Source organism: Salarias fasciatus, assembly GCF_902148845.1.
Source record: "Salarias fasciatus chromosome 23 unlocalized genomic scaffold, fSalaFa1.1 super_scaffold_20, whole genome shotgun sequence".
NCBI lineage: Eukaryota > Metazoa > Chordata > Actinopteri > Blenniiformes > Blenniidae > Salarias > Salarias fasciatus.
This window is the reverse complement of record NW_021941230.1, coordinates 18304633-18321946: the sequence shown is the minus strand read 5'-3', so window position 1 is coordinate 18321946 and position 17314 is coordinate 18304633. Positions and strand designations below refer to the sequence as shown.

The 17314-nt window shown below is 52.4% G+C and overlaps 1 protein-coding gene and 1 long non-coding RNA gene across 2 annotated transcripts; one reads left to right on the top strand and one right to left on the bottom strand.

Annotated features, from left to right (window-relative positions):
- Nucleotides 1-257: 257 nt before the first annotated feature.
- On the bottom strand, nt 258-16535 carry LOC115383682 (sodium/hydrogen exchanger 2-like). Its single transcript, XM_030085848.1, has 13 exons — nt 16088-16535; nt 14147-14472; nt 6128-6265; nt 4143-4393; nt 3463-3680; nt 3186-3385; nt 2510-2599; nt 2348-2418; nt 2079-2246; nt 1186-1291; nt 974-1090; nt 804-897; nt 258-737 (listed from the first exon to the last, which is right to left on the bottom strand). The coding sequence occupies exons 1-13, from the start codon at nt 16347-16349 to the stop codon at nt 415-417; spliced, it is 2364 nt and encodes a 787-aa protein (XP_029941708.1). The 5' UTR covers nt 16350-16535; the 3' UTR covers nt 258-414.
- Nucleotides 7733-10000, top strand: LOC115383735 (uncharacterized). Its single transcript, XR_003930729.1, has 3 exons — nt 7733-8080; nt 9408-9486; nt 9874-10000. It is a non-coding gene; the product is annotated as an uncharacterized LOC115383735 (long non-coding RNA).
- Nucleotides 16536-17314: the final 779 nt, after the last annotated feature.

The window sequence follows — 17314 nt, the reverse complement described above, 5'->3', positions numbered from 1 at the left end:
GAACATTCCTCCTCCTGCTGCCTCTGCTTGCTGTTCACACAGGAGCCTCAGACCCACTTCAGACCCACTTCAGACCCGCCTCAGACCCGCCTCAGACCCGCCTCAGACCCACCTCAGACCCGCCTCAGACTCACCTCAGACCCACCTCAGACCCACCTCAGACCCACCTCAGACCCGCCTCAGACTCACCTCAGACCCACCTCAGACCCACCTCAGACCCGCCTCAGACTCACCTCAGACTCACCTCAGACCCACCTCAGACCCACCTCAGACCCGCCTCAGAACGGAATACCTCTTGAGATTCCATGTTCCATGGAACAAGTGGTTAAACATTTCTGGTTTTAACACCATCAGTTACTCTTCCAGCTCAGGGTGCTCATATAGTCCCTTTGAGGGGTTTCAGAGTCTTGGTCCTCATCTTCTGGAACCTGAAGACCTCTGAGACCAGAGTCTGAGCAGAGGACTTCCCTCGTCTTCTCCTGGGTCCCTCCTGTCTGGTACCCGGCTTCCTTCTCCTCCTGGATGATGGACCAGGCTCTCATCCTCCTGATGTGAGCCTGGTCTACTGGATCCAGGACCAGGAGCTGATTGGAGACCGCCGGGCGCCCTCAGGTCGGCTCCGCCCTGCTCTTTAATGACTTCCAGCGTCCTCATGGGGACCAGAGAGCGGGAGGACGAGCGAGGAGACACACCGGAGGCCTGGAGATGAGCTGACAGACGGTCCACATCACTGCCGGCTGAAACGAGACCAGACGGTTCAACGCCGGTTCTCATGTTCTGCGCTGAGAACCGAGCAAACTCACCGTGACTTCGTCTTCTGAGGGTCAACGCAGACTCCAGGTGGCTTCCGGGCTGCAGGGAGTAGTACCTGAGAGGTCTGGGGATGCTGTGTGTCGGCTGAAAGAGGAGATCCACGTGCCTTAAGAGAGAGAGAAGAACCAGAACCAAGGATGTTCTGCTGACGAGAACCCACCGACTCCCGGAAGCTCCCGGCTCGAAGGCTCCGCCTGACGCTGGCGTGGCGGCGCATCAGGATCTCCCGAGCCCGGCTGTTGTCGGGCAGGTTGTACTTGTTGGTGTAGGCCGCGGTCTGGCAGACAGTGATGAATAGATTTTGGTGAGGAAGGACCGATCGGTCTGGAACCCAGCCGAGGCTTGTGATCCCTGATGTGGGACGGCTGGTACCTTCTGTCGGATCCTGTACATGTTCTTCGACAGGATGTCGTGCATTTTCTTCACATCTGCAGCCAGAAACGTCTTCTTGGGCCGGGAGGCGTCCTTCCGCTCGTCGCTGATGAACGAGTGAGACAGAAGAGACGTGGCGTTCAGGCTCAGTCCAGAGATGAATGAATGAGATGGAACATTCACCGTTCCTCGTCCAGCACCGATCAGGAGCAGCTGGAATCACGTTTCACTCGGAGTTCCTTGGTCTTCCTCGCTGTTTGTCCAGCTGATCATTAACTTATCGCTACATTAAACCAGGCGTTCGTCCCTGTTGGTTGAGCTCCCCTCGTCTCGTGTCCCGGTGTTCTGTCCAAATGTTCCCGCCCGTCCAAATGTGCCTCCATTACGTCCTCCGATGGCACGGCGCTAACGCTAGCTTAACGTCACGGAGCAGCACTAGACCAACGCAGTGTCAAGCTTCTTAATGATATCAGTAGATTTCTAGCATTTCTTTCAAGAACGTTATTGTGATAATATTTGTTTAATCAGTCTTCATTAGCAGTAAAACGGTATAAAATATTGACGTATTAATATAAATCTCCCAGCCGTTTTACTGCTAATGAAGACTGATTCAACATCACGGTGTTCAATGTTCTTGAGAGAAATGCTAGAAATCTACTGAAATGATGAAGCTTTATTAGCAGTATAACCGTATCAAATACTGACAATAACCAACATAAAACACCACATCCAGCTGGATTTAGTGGGAAAGGTTCTCAGTGAGGCGGGGAGCCACAGATCGACGGCTGGGAGATTTAACTCGGCAGTCCTTCTTGTGGACACGCTCAGTCTGGACGTCTCGACGAGGACGACGTCATGGAGGCACGTTTGGACAGAAGACCGGCGCCACTCACTGCAGAGAGACGATGGACGGCGCTGCACTCAGGTCCCCCAGCGGCGTGTCCAGCAGCTCCATGGCGTCCTGCAGCTCCAGCTTCTTGTACAGGGACACGATGCTGGACTCGGCTCTGTTGTCTCGCAGCAGGATGCGTCTCAAAATGCGGTCATTAAACTTCTTGAACCTGCAGAAACACAGTTAAAGATCAAGAAGAGTTCAAGATTCCAGCTGATCAAAACCCTGAACCCTCGGCCCGGGACGGGGACAGACGGAAGAAAGCCTGACTTGTCTTTCCAGTAGTAGTGACTCCACTGTCCACACAGGTCCTCGATTCCACTGACCACATGCTCCATGGTCTGCACACACACACACACACACACACACAGACACACCAGGCCTCAGGTCTCAGGTTTCAGGTCTTGGAAACCCAGCTGGCTCTGCTCTCACCCGGGTGTGGATCTCCTCATTGATGGTGTTCAGGTCTTTGTTGGTCCTCCGGATGTTGACGTACTCCACGATGGGACGGATGCTGATGCCCTGAGGAGACCAAGCGTTTCAGATCCAGATTATCTCACTTCATCTGACAGAAACGAAACCAGCTGGTGCTACCTTCAGTCACGTGGTCCCATGAAGCCTGATTGGTCCCTCAAGTGAGAAACTCCAGGGTGATTTTGAGCCTTTGTCCAGTCTTGACTATGTCTGGTCAGTTCATCAGATCTGGACTCATCAGATCTGGACTCATCAGATCTGGACTCAGGCCTCACTACAGTCAGTCTGACTCCTGCTTCTTGTCTCTTCTGCACTTCCAATCTGAAGACCGGCTCACGGACCCGGACCCAGACCTGGACCCCATCCAGACCTGGAAAACGCTCTTGGCTCTGCTGAACTCGACTCATAAAGGACGTCTGGCTCTAAAAATCAGCTCTGAGGATCTGGCTCGGCTCAGCTCTCCTGTACCTGGATTAGCTCTCAGATCCGTGAAGTGGTCCAGGAGGAACCACTGGACTCGCTTGATCTGGAACTAAGTTAAGACTCACTAATCAGAGACTCGGTGTTGGAAAGCGTCATGTGGCCACTGGCTCCCGGTAAACATGGTCCGTCTCAGGAGTTCCGGTCCGCTCACCTGTATGAAGACCGTGAAGATGATGATGGCGATGGAGGCCGAGACAAACAGGTCCTTCCTGTTGATGCTGTCCGGCAGAGTGAAGACCAGAGCGAAGCACACGGCCCCCCGCAGGCCCCCGTAAGCCAGGCCCAGCTGGTCCTTGAAGTTGAAGGTGATGGTGCGAAAGGGATTGACGATCTGGGTCAGCACCAAGACGCCTGCCGGAGAGGAGACGCGAGCTGAACATCCATCCGGAAACAGCTGGGCGGACCCAGACCTGGACCTGGGCTCTCACCGATTCCCCTCCACACGAAGGCAAACAGCAGCGTGAAGAGGATGTAGGCCCAGTTCCACTCGTGCTCCGTCGTGATGGTGACGACCCCCAGGAAGAAGAAGATGAGGGTTTCAGAGATGGTGGCCAGCATCTTGACCACGTGGCGGATGGTGGTGCAGGACCTCTGGGACACGTTCTCCTCCACGTAGTACTTCATGGTGATGGCGCAGGTGATGATGCTGCAAGCAGAAAGGAACACATGTTGAAGGTGGAACTGAGGACTGGAACCATGAAGTCCTGCAGAGCAGCTGGAAACGCTGGAGAAGCGAGTTCAGACACGTGGCAAACATTCAGGCACCTGCTGGTCAAGCAGATAAACTAAAGCAGGGTAGAGGGTTTGAGTTAAAGGGTAGAGTAGGGTTAAAGGGTAAAGTAGGGTTAAAGGGTTTGAGTTAAAGGGTAAAGTAGGGTTAAAGGGTAAAGTAGAGTTAAAGGGTAAAGTAGAGTTAAAGGGTTTGAGTTAAAGGGTAAAGTAGGGTTAAAGGGTAAAGCGGTGTCTGCAGTATGAACTCTGGCTGGGTTTGGAGACGACCTCTTATCTACTGTCCTCTGGAGTAACTTTTACTTTAGAGTGTTTTCTGAAAGGTTCTCTTTCCATACTTCCTGTTTCTGTTCGGAACTCTCAGACAGACGCCGCTTACGCCAAGACGCTGGAGATGGCGAAGAGCTCGGCCACCAGGTAGGCCAGGTAGCTGAACATGAAGACGAAGAGCGGCTCGATGGCGCGGGTGTTGTGGGTAAAACGAGTCGTGAAGGCGGCCACGAATCCAAACAGGGCGCCGAACAGGATCCCGCCCACTCCCACCACAAAGAACCGGGCCACGCCCAGGAAGACGTCCGACGATTCCACCGCGGGCAAGTCGGCCAGGAAGCTGAGCATGGTGTAAAGAACCTGGAGGCAGAACAGCAACACAGAACATCCACGACTGGACAACGTTCAACTTCACTGCAGCCTCTTCAGCTGGATTTACAGGAGTTTCATCCTGAAGACTTTTCTGCTTGTTTTTACTTTCTTTCACAAAAAACAGGACTTTCAGAGCAAAACGGTGAAACTGAAAGGTTCTGAAGGCTTTCACTCTGAACAGCTCCAAGAGGCAGCAGCTGTGTCAGACGACCCTGCTGGACTCCAGCACTCATCCTACAAATGCTAGTTTGCATTGTTGATGTTTGTGTCGGGTTCTCCAGCAGAACAGGAGGCGGAGCTTCCTGCCATGTGGAGCCAGGGAGGGAGGAGGACTCCGTCTCCGTCTCCGTCTCCGTCTCCGTCTTCAGAGCCTCCAGGTCTCTAAAGCTTCAGCTGGAGCTGCTGCAGGACCAACTGGACCGGCCGGGACCCCTCTCTCTCTCTCTCTCTCTCTCTCTCTCTCTCTGTCTGTCTCTCTCTCTCTCTCTCTCTCTCTCTCCCTGTCCCTGTCTCTCTCTCTCTCTCTCTCTCTCTCTCTCTCTGTCTCTCTCTCTCTCTCACCCCTCAGGATCCCTGAGGTTCTTGGTCTGAGGCCTCCTGTACTGATCCTGCATCTGGCTGAGCTGATTCAGAGAATCAGTCTGTCCTCCTCGTCTCTCTTTCATCCCTTCATCCCAACTGGAAGAGCTGAAAGCTGAAGCCTGGTTCTGCAGGGTTCTCCTCCTCTGAGCCTGGTTCTGCAGGGTTCTCCTCCTCTGAGCCTGGTTCTGCAGGGTTCTCCTCCTCTGAGCCTGGTTCTGCAGGGTTCTCCTCCTCTCAGCTTGGTTCTGCAGGGTTCTCCTCCTCTGAGCCTGGTTCTGCAGGGTTCTCCTCCTCTGAGCCTGGTTCTGCAGGGTTCTCCTGCTCTGAGCCTGGTTCTGCAGGGTTCTCCTCCTCTCAGCCTGGTTCTGCAGGGTTCTCCTCCTCTGAGCCTGGTTCTGCAGGGTTCTCCTCCTCTGAGCCTGGTTCTGCAGGGTTCTCCTGCTCTGAGCCTGGTTCTGCAGGGTTCTCCTCCTCTCAGCCTGGTTCTGCAGGGTTCTCCTCCTCTGAGCCTGGTTCTGCAGGGTTCTCCTCCTCTGAGCCTGGTTCTGCAGGGTTCTCCTCCTCTCAGCCTGGTTCTGCAGGGTTCTCCTCCTCTGAGCCTGGTTCTGCAGGGTTCTCCTCCTCTGAGCCTGGTTCTGCAGGGTTCTCCTGCTCTGAGCCTGGTTCTGCAGGGTTCTCCTCCTCTCAGCCTGGTTCTGCAGGGTTCTCCTCCTCTGAGCCTGGTTCTGCAGGGTTCTCCTCCTCTGAGCCTGGTTCTGCAGGGTTCTCCTGCTCTGAGCCTGGTTCTGCAGGGTTCTCCTCCTCTGAGCCTGGTTCTGCAGGGTTCTCCTCCTCTGAGCCTGGTTCTGCAGGGTTCTCATTACGAGGAACACAAGACTGACGTGATTTTACCAAGGAAGTAAAACAGAATTCTGCTGGTTGGTTTTGTAAGTGGTCCTCCCTGTGGACAGCGGTCCAGGGTTTGGACAGTTTTTGTAAGTGGTCCTCCCTGTGGACAGCTGTCCAGGGTTTGGACAGTTTTTGTAAGTGGTCCTCCCTGTGGACAGCTGTCCAGGGTTTGGACAGTTTTTATAAGTTGTCCCCCCTGTGGACAGCAGTCCAGGGCTGGGACGGCCCTGGACCAGCGGGACCGGCTCTCACCACGGTGACGGCGTCGTTGAAGAGTCCTTCTCCAAATATGACGATGTAGAGCTGCTCGTTGACTCCGATGTCCTCGAAGACGTTGAGAGCCGCCACGGGGTCCACGGCCGAGATGATGGACGCGAAGAGCAGGTTCTCCTGAAGGGACACAGGACAGTCCTTCAGTCTTCATCCAGGAGGACAGAGACGGTTGTTGTCTGTCTGCTCCTCCAGTAATCTGAGCCGCTGATGTCTGGATTGAAAAATCAGAAGAAGTTCAGGAAAGATCCAGAAAGTCGACAGGCGGGAAGAACCGGAAGGTAAATTGAAGTGAAGGAAGGCCGCTGAGCAGGGGAGGGGATTCAAACTCGGACTGGACGTCAACATTTCACTGATGTTAAATCATTTCTTCTTCATGATCAACTGTAGAATGGACGGCTCAGGGGACTGTAGGATAGGGTACGAGGGGCACCGAAAAGAAACCGGACTGTGTTTATAAAATTAAAACAGTGATTCCAGAGTTTTGGTTGTTGGATCTCGCTACAGCAGGTTCTTGTGCAGATCTCTGCAAAGTATCGTCTCACAAAGTCACACAGGGAAACACACACAGCGCCGACGTCGGCACAGCAGGACCCCCTTCGGAAAAGCACAAAATGGCGGAACATCACTAAATCCGATCAGCGCGCAAGCATCCGATTCTGTTCTCTGCTGGGAAAACAGCGTCAGAAACACTCAGCATGGTCCAGGAGGCGTATGGAGACGGTGTCCTGGGAGGACGCAGGTTTCTGAATGGGATGGACGCTTTGAAAGGGGCCAAGTGTCCACTGAAGACCAGCCCGCTCCGGACGACCCGCATCCTCATGCACGCAGGAACAGATCCTCGAGGCGAAAGCCGTGGTCCTGGCTGACGGTCGGGGAGGTGTCCACCTTGACGGGGGTTCCGTGGAGTTCCTGTCAGGAGATCCTGTCCCAGGTTTTGGGCTTGCGGCGAGTCGCGGCGAAGATGGTTCCGGGCGTCCTCGCTCCAGAGCAGGAGGCGGCCGGCGTGGATGTGTGCCGGGAAATCCTCCAGCACTCTGAAGAGGATCCTGCTGCTGGGCAGAGTCCTCACGGCGGATGAGACCTGGCGTCACGCCTACGATCCCGAGACGAAGCAGCGGTCGAGCCAGCGGCGACACCCGGACTCCCCTCGGCCGGAAAAAGTCCCGGTCGGCGGTAAAAGCCATGCTGATCTGCTGTTTGGACGTGAAAGGGGTCGTCCACAGCGAGTCTGAGCCGCCTGGCAGTCTGTTCACCAGGACCACTACACCAGGTCCTGAGGGGCTCCGAGGAGCAGGGAGGCAGAAGCTCCGGAGCTTCGGCGGGATGGCGAGTGGAGGCTGCACCACGATAACCCGCCGGCGCACCGGGTCCTGTAATGCAGGTCCTGGAGAAAAACGGGACGACCTGCTGCCTCATCCGTCCTATTCGCCAGACTTCACACCGGGTGACTTTTTTCTCTTCTCAAGAATGAAGAACGAGCTGAAGGGGCAGAGATTTGAGGACGTCGAGGAGGTTAAACAAAAATCGACAACGCACTGAACGGGATCAATACGCACGAGTTTTCAAACTTCTTTGCACCGTAAAAAACCCAATTACCAAAACATTGACTCAATTAGAAGATTGCTAAGGCAAGTTGAAATAGACCATTGGCTCAAGTGTTGTTATTGGGAAAGCCAGTTAATAAATGTTTGTACAATTATTCATAAAAAATATTGAGTCAGGTGATAAATTGTTGTTGGGTGAACGCCAACAATGGCTGATATTGACTCAACTAACATACAGTAATTGAGTGAATGGATTGGACAAGTTTTGCATTTGTTGACTGAACAAATGTGGGCGGCGTCATTTGCGGTAATGAACTTCGAGCAAAGGAAGTACGGCAAAGCCACAAAGTTTGTCGACACGGCCTCACGGAGGGACGAGGAGTGACAGGTAAGCAACACTGTGCGTTTGCTTATTAACATTGTCAATCTCTGAAACCAGAGTCAAAAGAAATTTGTTTTTCTGTGGAATCTGTTCTTGGGGGACTGTAACATTTTTTGCTTGCTAGCTAGCCAGTTAGCTTGGGTAGCCGGGCAGCTAACTTACATATTACCCCTCTAATTCATAAGGTCAATGTTTAGCCAGCTAACAGCATTAGCCGTCTAACAGCGCCCGAGGCCCCACGAGCAGCACGTCCGCACGTTAGCCAAACCCGCGGGGCAGGGTTTAGCTAAAGCTAGCTCCGGTCCCGCGAGCGGCACGTCCGCCCGTAAGCCTGCTAGCTGACGCTTGCTCCGGTCCCGCGAGCGGCACGTCCGCCTGCTAGCTGACGCCTAGCTCCTGTCCCGCGAGCGGCACGTTCGCCCGTTAGCCGGCTAGCTGACACTCGCCCCGGCGTGGGCATAGCAGCGCCTCTGTGCGACAGCTGTTGGCGGACGAACGCCGTCAGCTCGTTGGCCAGCTCGCTCTAGCATAGATTTATAATATGGTTTTGCCTGGTAAACAGCCTAGCAAGCAAACCATCAGTCTGGAAGCAAACGTCTCGGCGGGAAAGCTAGCTTTGAAGGCTTTAATAAGGTCAGCTTTTCTAGCATTTGTATTTATATCAATACTTGCTCTGGAAGTAGCTGTAATCCTGTCATTCTCAAACCACTGGGTTCCCTTAACTCTGACAAAGTACAAATTGAACTAAATGGACCTCAGTCCCATTAAAGTTGTTTGAATATATAATGGTATAATGGACAATGTTTTAGCCAATGAATGGCGTGATGCGAGCGTCAACTATTGGTCCTCTGACATGTCAATCACGCTGAAGAAATGCTTGCGTCACGCCGTCAAGCGCGCTCGTCGGAGCAGCAGAGCAGGTAGGACGGTCTGGCGCATGCGCGTTTTTCAATAAGCGAGTAACAGACGTTTGGCTTCGACTTTATTGAGAAAATCCTCCATTATACCTTTAAGGAAAACACTTTTTCCTAACTTGTAAGGGTCATTTCACAGTCTTCCTAAAGCAGTGGCTCCCAAACCTTTTTGCCTGTGACCCAAAGGGGAATTATGATATTTGCCAGGACCCAAACTAGTGAAAACAACAGATCTACAAGCCCACTACACATCATGAAATAAATTGGCTGTGCCGTTCTTTGGCTTCCATCTTAACTTTTTATTTTGGCATCTCTCTACTCAGGGCAGTTTCTTCTGCTTGACACAGTTTCTTCTCATCGACTTGCACTACCCTGTAAATATCTGTCACATATCTATAGTTATGTATCTTCTCCCTCAGACGAAAGGAGGTCGTTGCTGAAGATGTGCATGTCTCCACAATCAGCCAGAGATGGCCAGCCCTATTCCTGTTGGGTCAGGTAAGTTTGTGTATGTTTTACTTTGTTCCTTCCACATAAAATGTCACACAACTGAGACAACCATATGCACTGGAGAGGGGTGGAACTAACTGTAGGTGGGAAGAGAAATCAGATGTAATGATTTTGTCAAGAGGAAGTTAGACTAATATTTCTAGAAACACAGAATAAACACAAAAACAACACCAGGGCCATGTTTCTTATACCCTAACAATAAATAAAGGGTCTGATGCCTCAAAGGTGGAATGGCCCTTTAAGCCTGGTATTGAAGATGGTCACTCTGATCTGTCCTGAGCAAGTGACGTGATGCTACATCTGTGGTTTTTGCTATGATCTGTCTACAGGTTGTACATTCACAAGTTGTCTCTTCATTATCTAATCGTTTTGCAGGTACATGCAGAATTCAGAAGAGTAACAGGAAAAGAATTGATGGAAACGTTCTTCCCCTCCTTGGATGAGCACACCAGAGCACACCGCACCGTAGCTCACCACCCCACTCAAGTGACACTAAGGAGTCTGTTGGAGTACCGAGACGAGCAGGTAAGATGGAACAGACAAATGTGTCTTCACCACTTAAACCCTACTGGGTGTCCGGAGTCCCTCACGATTGAAAATAGTGTTTTCTGTTATTGTGGGTAAAGCTTCTGCTGAGAATAGCTGATCGACAAGCTCACAATGTCACATCGTGAGCTTGTCAGTCTTCTATTTTCAGTAGAAGCTGTTTTCAGTACACTGTACATACAGTAGATGTATGTATGCAGTTACAATGAATCAGCCTTTAGATTCTAGATGTGAAATGAGCTGCCTGCCCACTCCATTCCCACACTATGACTGAAAGAGTCGACATTGTAAAAAATTGTACAGTGACAGCATTACATTGTTGTTTTTTGTTTTAATTTAGAACTGTTTACTTTGTTTTCATGTTTAAGCACTTTGAGTTTACACGTCTTGTATGAAATATGCTGTATAATGTACATGTATGAACAATATGCATGTGACTTGACTTGTCCTGTGTATCCAGACCACAGAGATCGTTAAACATCGGAGGGTGGTGACTGTCAAAGGGCTGCAGTATTACCTGGGGGAGAAAACCGAGCTTTTCTATAGCCAGACGGTGTGTACGAAGCCTCAAGCCCCGTGCCAATGGGTATCCTGGAGATTGTGGGGCCTCCGGGAGGCCTGGAAGCTGCGCCATTGCTACCTCCTTACGAGCCTTGAACCCCAGACTTTCCTTTACAGCTTATACTGTCAGCTATTGGATTTGCTCTGTTTTGCACTCTTTTCAAATGTTGTGTAATTTTTTTTAATTTAAATGTTTTGTTTTGTACACAGAAAAATAAAAATTTAAAGTAAATTTGTCTTTATTAGTCTTTAAATAGGCTATATTTTATGTTGAGTATATATCATTTAAATATTAATTCATGCAGTCATTATTATGTTATTCACTCAATTATTACTTTATAGTTGTAATGACTAATAAGTCCTAGTTGAGTGAGCACATGATGTGGAATATGACATGGTGTCAACTCATTTGTTTCAATTGGCTCAATTAATAAGCCAACAGTCATTCGTTCTGTCAACGATTATTAAGCAACTGGCTGAATTAATAGCCAACAAAGAGTTTTTCGTTCAGTCAATGTTTTTAAATAGTAACTGAGTCAACTCAAAACATTTCGTGAAACGCTTCACCCTATGAATAATCAATTCAACCAATTTTTTTTTTAATACAGTGTGGAAGCTGGAAAACACGGATGCAGCGGTGGATTCAGACCAGCGGGGATTACTGTGAAGGAGACAGCTTTGAATCATTGTTAAAATCAAATGAAAAGTTATGACCAGTGTTCGGTTATTTTCCGGTTCTCCCTCGTAGAAGTACTGTATCGGTCATTTTATTAAAGTAATCTGATTATAAATGTCCTTGTTTGGACGTGGACCTTTTACTGTGACGACTGTTTCAGTCAGCGTCATTGTTCTCGTTCTGAAAACACCAGGGCCTCGTTGATCAGGCTGGCGTGGAACCAGAGCAGATTTGTGCTCTGATCTCACCGTGCGACAAGATCCACGTCAGATTCTGGAAAGTCCTGAACACCGGCTGAGGTCTGAATAGATCCCAGGTCCATTACTTTACCCCGAGAGTACTGATTATTACAAATACATGGAAATAAGACATGTTGCAGGTCAGGGTTTGATGATGTCTAGAGCCGGACCTGGCACTGAGCCGGACCTGGCACTGAGCCGGACCTGGGACTGAGCCGGACCTGGCACTGAGCCGGACCTGGCACTGAGCCTCAACTAGGACTGAGCAACGCCTGGGACTGAGCCAGACCTGGGACTGAACCAGACCTGAGACTGAACCAGACCTGGCACTGAGCCTCAACTAGGACTGAGCAACACCTGGGACTGAGCCAGACCTGGGACTGAACCAGACCTGAGACTGAACCAGACCTGGCACTGAGCCTCAACTAGGACTGAGCAACACCTGGGACTGAACCAGACCTGGGACTGAGCTGGACCTGGGACTGAGCCGGACCTGGCACTGAGCCTCACCTGGGACTGAGCCAGACCTGAGACTGAACCAGACCTGGGACTGAGCAACGCCTGGGACTGAACCGGACCTGGGACTGAGCTGGACCTGGGACTGAACCAGACCTGGGACTGAGCCTGACCTGGGACTGAGCAACACCTGGGACTGAACCAGACCTATGACTGAGAAACACCTGGGACTGAGCCAGACCTGGGACTGAACCAGACCTGGGACTGAGCAACGCCTGGGACTGAACCAGACCTGGGACTGAGCTGGACCTGGCACTGAGCTGGACCTGGCACTGAGCCTCACCTGGGACTGAACCGGACCTGGGACTGAGCAACGCCTGGGACTGAACCGGACCTGGGACTGAGCTGGACCTGGGACTGAGCAACACCTGGGACTGAGCCGGACCTGGGACTGAACCAGACCTGGGACTGAGCCGGACCTGAGACTGAGCTGGACCTGGGACTGAACCAGACCTGGGACTGAGCTGGACCTGGGACTGAGCAACACCTGAGACTGAACCAGACCTGGGACTGAGCTGGACCTGGGACTGAGCAACGCCTGGGACTGAACCGGACCTGGGACTGAGCTGGACCTGGGACTGAGCAACGCCTGGGACTGAACCGGACCTGGGACTGAACCAGACCTGGGACTGAGCAACACCTGGGACTGAGCCGGACCTGGGACTGAACCAGACCTGGGACTGAGCCGGACCTGAGACTGAGCTGGACCTGGGACTGAACCAGACCTGGGACTGAGCTGGACCTGGGACTGAGCAACACCTGAGACTGAACCAGACCTGGGACTGAGCTGGACCTGGGACTGAGCAACGCCTGGGACTGAACCGGACCTGGGACTGAGCTGGACCTGGGACTGAGCAACGCCTGGGACTGAACCGGACCTGGGACTGAACCAGACCTGGGACAGCCTGACCTGGGACTGAGCCGGACCTGGGACTGAGCCTGAGGGGGGACAAGGCAATACAAACTCCGGCAGGGGGCGTCGGTTACTCCTGTGACTGACAGCACACTTCAGCCAATCAGCTTCAAAACAGACGTCATCAAAATGCATTAGCTTCTCTCAGGGTTAAGCTGTAGCTTCTCTCAGGGTTAGCTTTAGCTCTTTAGCTCTAGCTTCTCTCGGGGTTAGCTTTAGCTCTTTAGCTGTAGCTTCTCTCAGGGCTAGCTTTAGCTCTTTAGCTCTAGCTTCTCTCAGGGTTAGCTTTAGCTCTTTAGCTGTAGCTTCTCTCAGGGCTAGCTTTAGCTCTTTAGCTCCAGCTTCTCTCAGGGTTAGCTTTAGCTCTTTAGCTGTAGCTTCTCTCAGGGTTAGCTTTAGCTCTTTAGCTCCAGCTTCTCTCAGGGTTAGCTTTAGCTCTTTAGCTCCAGCTTCTCTCAGTGTTAGCTTTAGCGCTAGCTTCTCGACACGTGAAAACGTCTTTTCCTGTCAGAACCTCGCCAGGCGCAGACTCTTGCTTGATTGTTGTAATTCTTGGTATTTCGGCTGTAACTTTACTGATTGCAGCTTTCAGACGACGGTTAAAGTTTATCTCTGTAATCTCCGCTACGCGCAGTGATGGCGTCGTTTCGGTTTAGCCGCCGGAATTCACCCAAAAAATGTGAAAACAAAAAGCGGCAACGCTGATTGGCTCTGCCGCATCGTCTTTCTGTCGCCTTGTCCCCAGACCCTCCCAGCTCCAAGATCCCAGTGTGGATGAGGAGCAGGTGGGCTGGTTCACCAGGCTAACGTCTGAGGTTCTGCTGAGCTGCAAATCCACACTGAACAGGATGTCGGACCTGTCGCGAGGTTTGGTCGTACCATCCGCTCATGTCCAGTTTGATGAATGCCGATCCGATGTGGAAACGTTGAGTTTTCTGCTGAGCGTTGGGTTGATGGATGAGGGCCGGAGAGTGAAGTTGAACGAGTCACAAAATTAATTCTGTCTCAAGTTTGAGTCGTGAAACTTAGTTTCATTATTGTTTTCATGTTACTGGAACATCTTCAACATTTTTTTAAATTCAGCTGAAGAGTAAATATTAACTAAAACTTCCCCACCTCCTCAGATTGACAGAAGATCAAAGTAAAGACTTTGCAGCCTCAGGTGAACCCAGCTCAGCCCCCCCGAGCCCCCCTCACCTGCAGGTTGATGTCCTGAACTCCAAACACCTCAAACTGGCACACGGCGAAGAGCGAGAGTCCGATTCCCACGCTGTTCCACAGGGTTCCCACCACGGCGTACCACAGCACCGTGCCCACGTTCTCGAAGAACGGCCGCGTGGGCATGAAGTAGCCGTTGTCCAGGACGATGGGGGGCAGCATGTAGAGGAAGAAGACGTCCGAGTCCAGCACGGCGGGGGGCGTCTCCTTCACCGAGTGCATGATGGCGCCCACGACGAGCCCGACGGCGATGAGGAGGCAGGACTCCGGGATCCAGATGGTGATCTTATGGTAGACGTGGAAGCCTGGAGGGACAGAGGGCCGGGGACAGGGGGACGGGGGGACGGGGACATGACTGTTACAGACACTGAGGCTTCAGCTTCTGGTTACTTTCAGTCTGAAGACGATTGAAGACATTCAGAGCAGAAACCATCAGTGACGAGTGAAGACCACCGACGGGACGGACAGGAGGACCCAGTCCACTACAGTCCCTGTCCCAGTCCAGTCCCAGTCCCAGTCCCAGTCCCAGTTCAGTCCCAGTCCAGTCCAGTCCAGTCCCAGTCCTAGTCCCAGTTCAGTCCCAGTCCAGTCCCAGTCCCAGTCCAGTCCAGTCCAGTCCCAGTCCTAGTCCCAGTTCAGTCCCAGTCCAGTCCCAGTCCCAGTCCAGTCCAGTCCAGTCCCAGTCCTAGTCCCAGTTCAGTCCCAGTTCAGTCCCAGTCCAGTCCCAGTCCCAGTCCAGTCCCTGTCCCAGTCCCAGTTCAGTCCCAGTCCAGTCCAGTCCAGTCCCAGTCCTAGTCCCAGTTCAGTCCCAGTCCAGTCCCAGTCCCAGTCCAGTCCCAGTCCCAGTCCCAGTTCAGTCCCAGTCCAGTCCCTGTCCCAGTCCCAGTCCAATCCCAGTCCAGTCCCAGTCCAGTCCAGTCCCAGTCCCAGTCCCAGTTCAGTCCCAGTCCAGTCCCTGTCCCAGTCCCAGTCCAATCCCAGTCCAGTCCCAGTCCAGTCCAGTCCCAGTCCCAGTTCAGTCCCAGTCCAGTCCCTGTCCCAGTCCCAGTCCAATCCCAGTCCAGTCCCAGTCCAGTCCAGTCCAGTCCCAGTCCCAGTCCCAGTTCAGTCCCAGTCCAGTCCCTGTCCCAGTCCCAGTCCAATCCCAGTCCAGTCCCAGTCCAGTCCAGTCCCAGTCCCAGTCCCAGTTCAGTCCCAGTCCAGTCCCTGTCCCAGTCCCAGTCCAATCCCAGTCCAGTCCCAGTCCAGTCCAGTCCCAGTCCCAGTCCCAGTTCAGTCCCAGTCCAGTCCCTGTCCCAGTCCCAGTCCAATCCCAGTCCAGTCCCAGTCCAGTCCAGTCCCAGTTCAGTCCCAGTCCAGTCCAGTCCCAGTCCAGTCCCTGTCCCAGTCCCAGTCCAGTCCCAGTCCAGTCCCAGTCCAGTCCAGTCGCAGTCCAGTCCCAGTCCAGTCCCAGTCCCAGTCCAGTCCAGTCCCAGTCCAGTCCAGTCCAGTCCAGTCCAGTCCCAGTCCAGTCCCAGTTCAGTCCCAGTCCAGTCCAGTCCCAGTCCAGTCCCTGTCCCAGTCCCAGTCCAGTCCCAGTCCAGTCCCAGTCCAGTCCAGTCGCAGTCCAGTCCCAGTCCAGTCCCAGTCCCAGTCCAGTCCAGTCCCAGTCCAGTCCAGTCCAGTCCAGTCCCAGTTCAGTCCCAGTCCAGTCCAGTCCCAGTCCAGTCCCTGTCCCAGTCCCAGTCCAGTCCCAGTCCAGTCCCTGTCCCAGTCCCAGTTCAGTCCCAGTCCAGTCCCAGTCCAGTCCAGTCCCAGTCCAGTCCCTGTCCCAGTCCAGTCCAGTCCAGTCCATCCAGTTTGTGAGTTTGTGCAGAGAAGAGAAAACAGGCTGGAGGACCCTGTCCTGGAGGATCTGCGGTCCTTCTCAGCCAGTCTCACCCATTTTGGCGAACGAGGCCAGCAGCACCCAGAGTGTGAACTCAAACGGGACCTGGATTCTGGGGTAGTCCATGGTGAAGACGGGCAGAGGGGCCCGGTCCTCTTCGGGGTACGCCTGAGGTTCATGGATTCCCTCGTGGAAAGGCTGAGGCGCCGCTGAAGGTCTGGGCTCCTGCCGCTCACCGTTTCCTCCAGAGCAGCAGAGGAGGAGGAGGAAAAGCATCCGGGAGCCTCCATTCTGCCAGAAAACACACATCCGCATTTCCACCTTCACACACACCTGAAAAGATCAGATCGTTGGTCTAACTTCAGAAAGAAATCCAGTTCAGGTCCAGAAGCTGGATGTTTGCTTGGACTGACTCGTCCACAGCGAGAGCAGTCAGAAGTCTTAGTTTGAGAGGAAAGTCAAGACGGGAGTGGAGTCTGAGGAAGTCCAGGTGAAGAGCTGCTGAACCTGCTGGGTGGAGCTCTGGGTGGAGCTCTGGGTGGAGCTCAGTGAGACTGACTGCAGGGTGAGTCAGAGCAAAGCTGAAGGACAGGTTTAGAGAGAAGTCAGACGAGCTGCAGTATCGCGACCAGTATCAGGAGAAAGCTGCAGTACCAGTAGAAAGCTGCAGTATCGCTACCAGTACCAGGAGAAAGCTGCAGTACCAGTAGAAAGCTGCAGTATCGCTACCAGTACCAGGAGAAAGCTGCAGTACCAGTAGAAAGCTGCAGTACCAGTAGAAAGCTGCAGTATCGCTACCAGTACCAGGAGAAAGCTGCAGTACCAGTAGAAAGCTGCAGTATCAGTAGAAAGCTGCAGTACCACTACACTACCAGTACCAGGAGAAAGCTGCAGTACCAGTACCAGAAGAAAGCTGCAGTTTTTATTTTTATTTTTATTTTATTTTAGTTTTTTAATTTACTGCGATAAACGATATTGCCATTTTTTGTTTTTGTTTTTGTTTGTTTTTTTTTTTTGCAATTTTTTAATTATTGTAACAATCAGGGACACACGAAATGAAAATTCTTGGCTGAAGCCGAAATGAAAAATGAGGAAACTGTTTTTCTGAAGCTAATAAGATCCTAACAATGAGACACATGATGTTACAAAGCACTTGTACCTCCAAAGGCCAGAAAGACGCACTTGGCAGGGCTTCTTTTCCTGCTATTGATTTGTTTTGGTTCATATGCAGCATCTGAACAGGGAGCAGCTCTGACAGCAGACAGTCAGACAGACGGCCG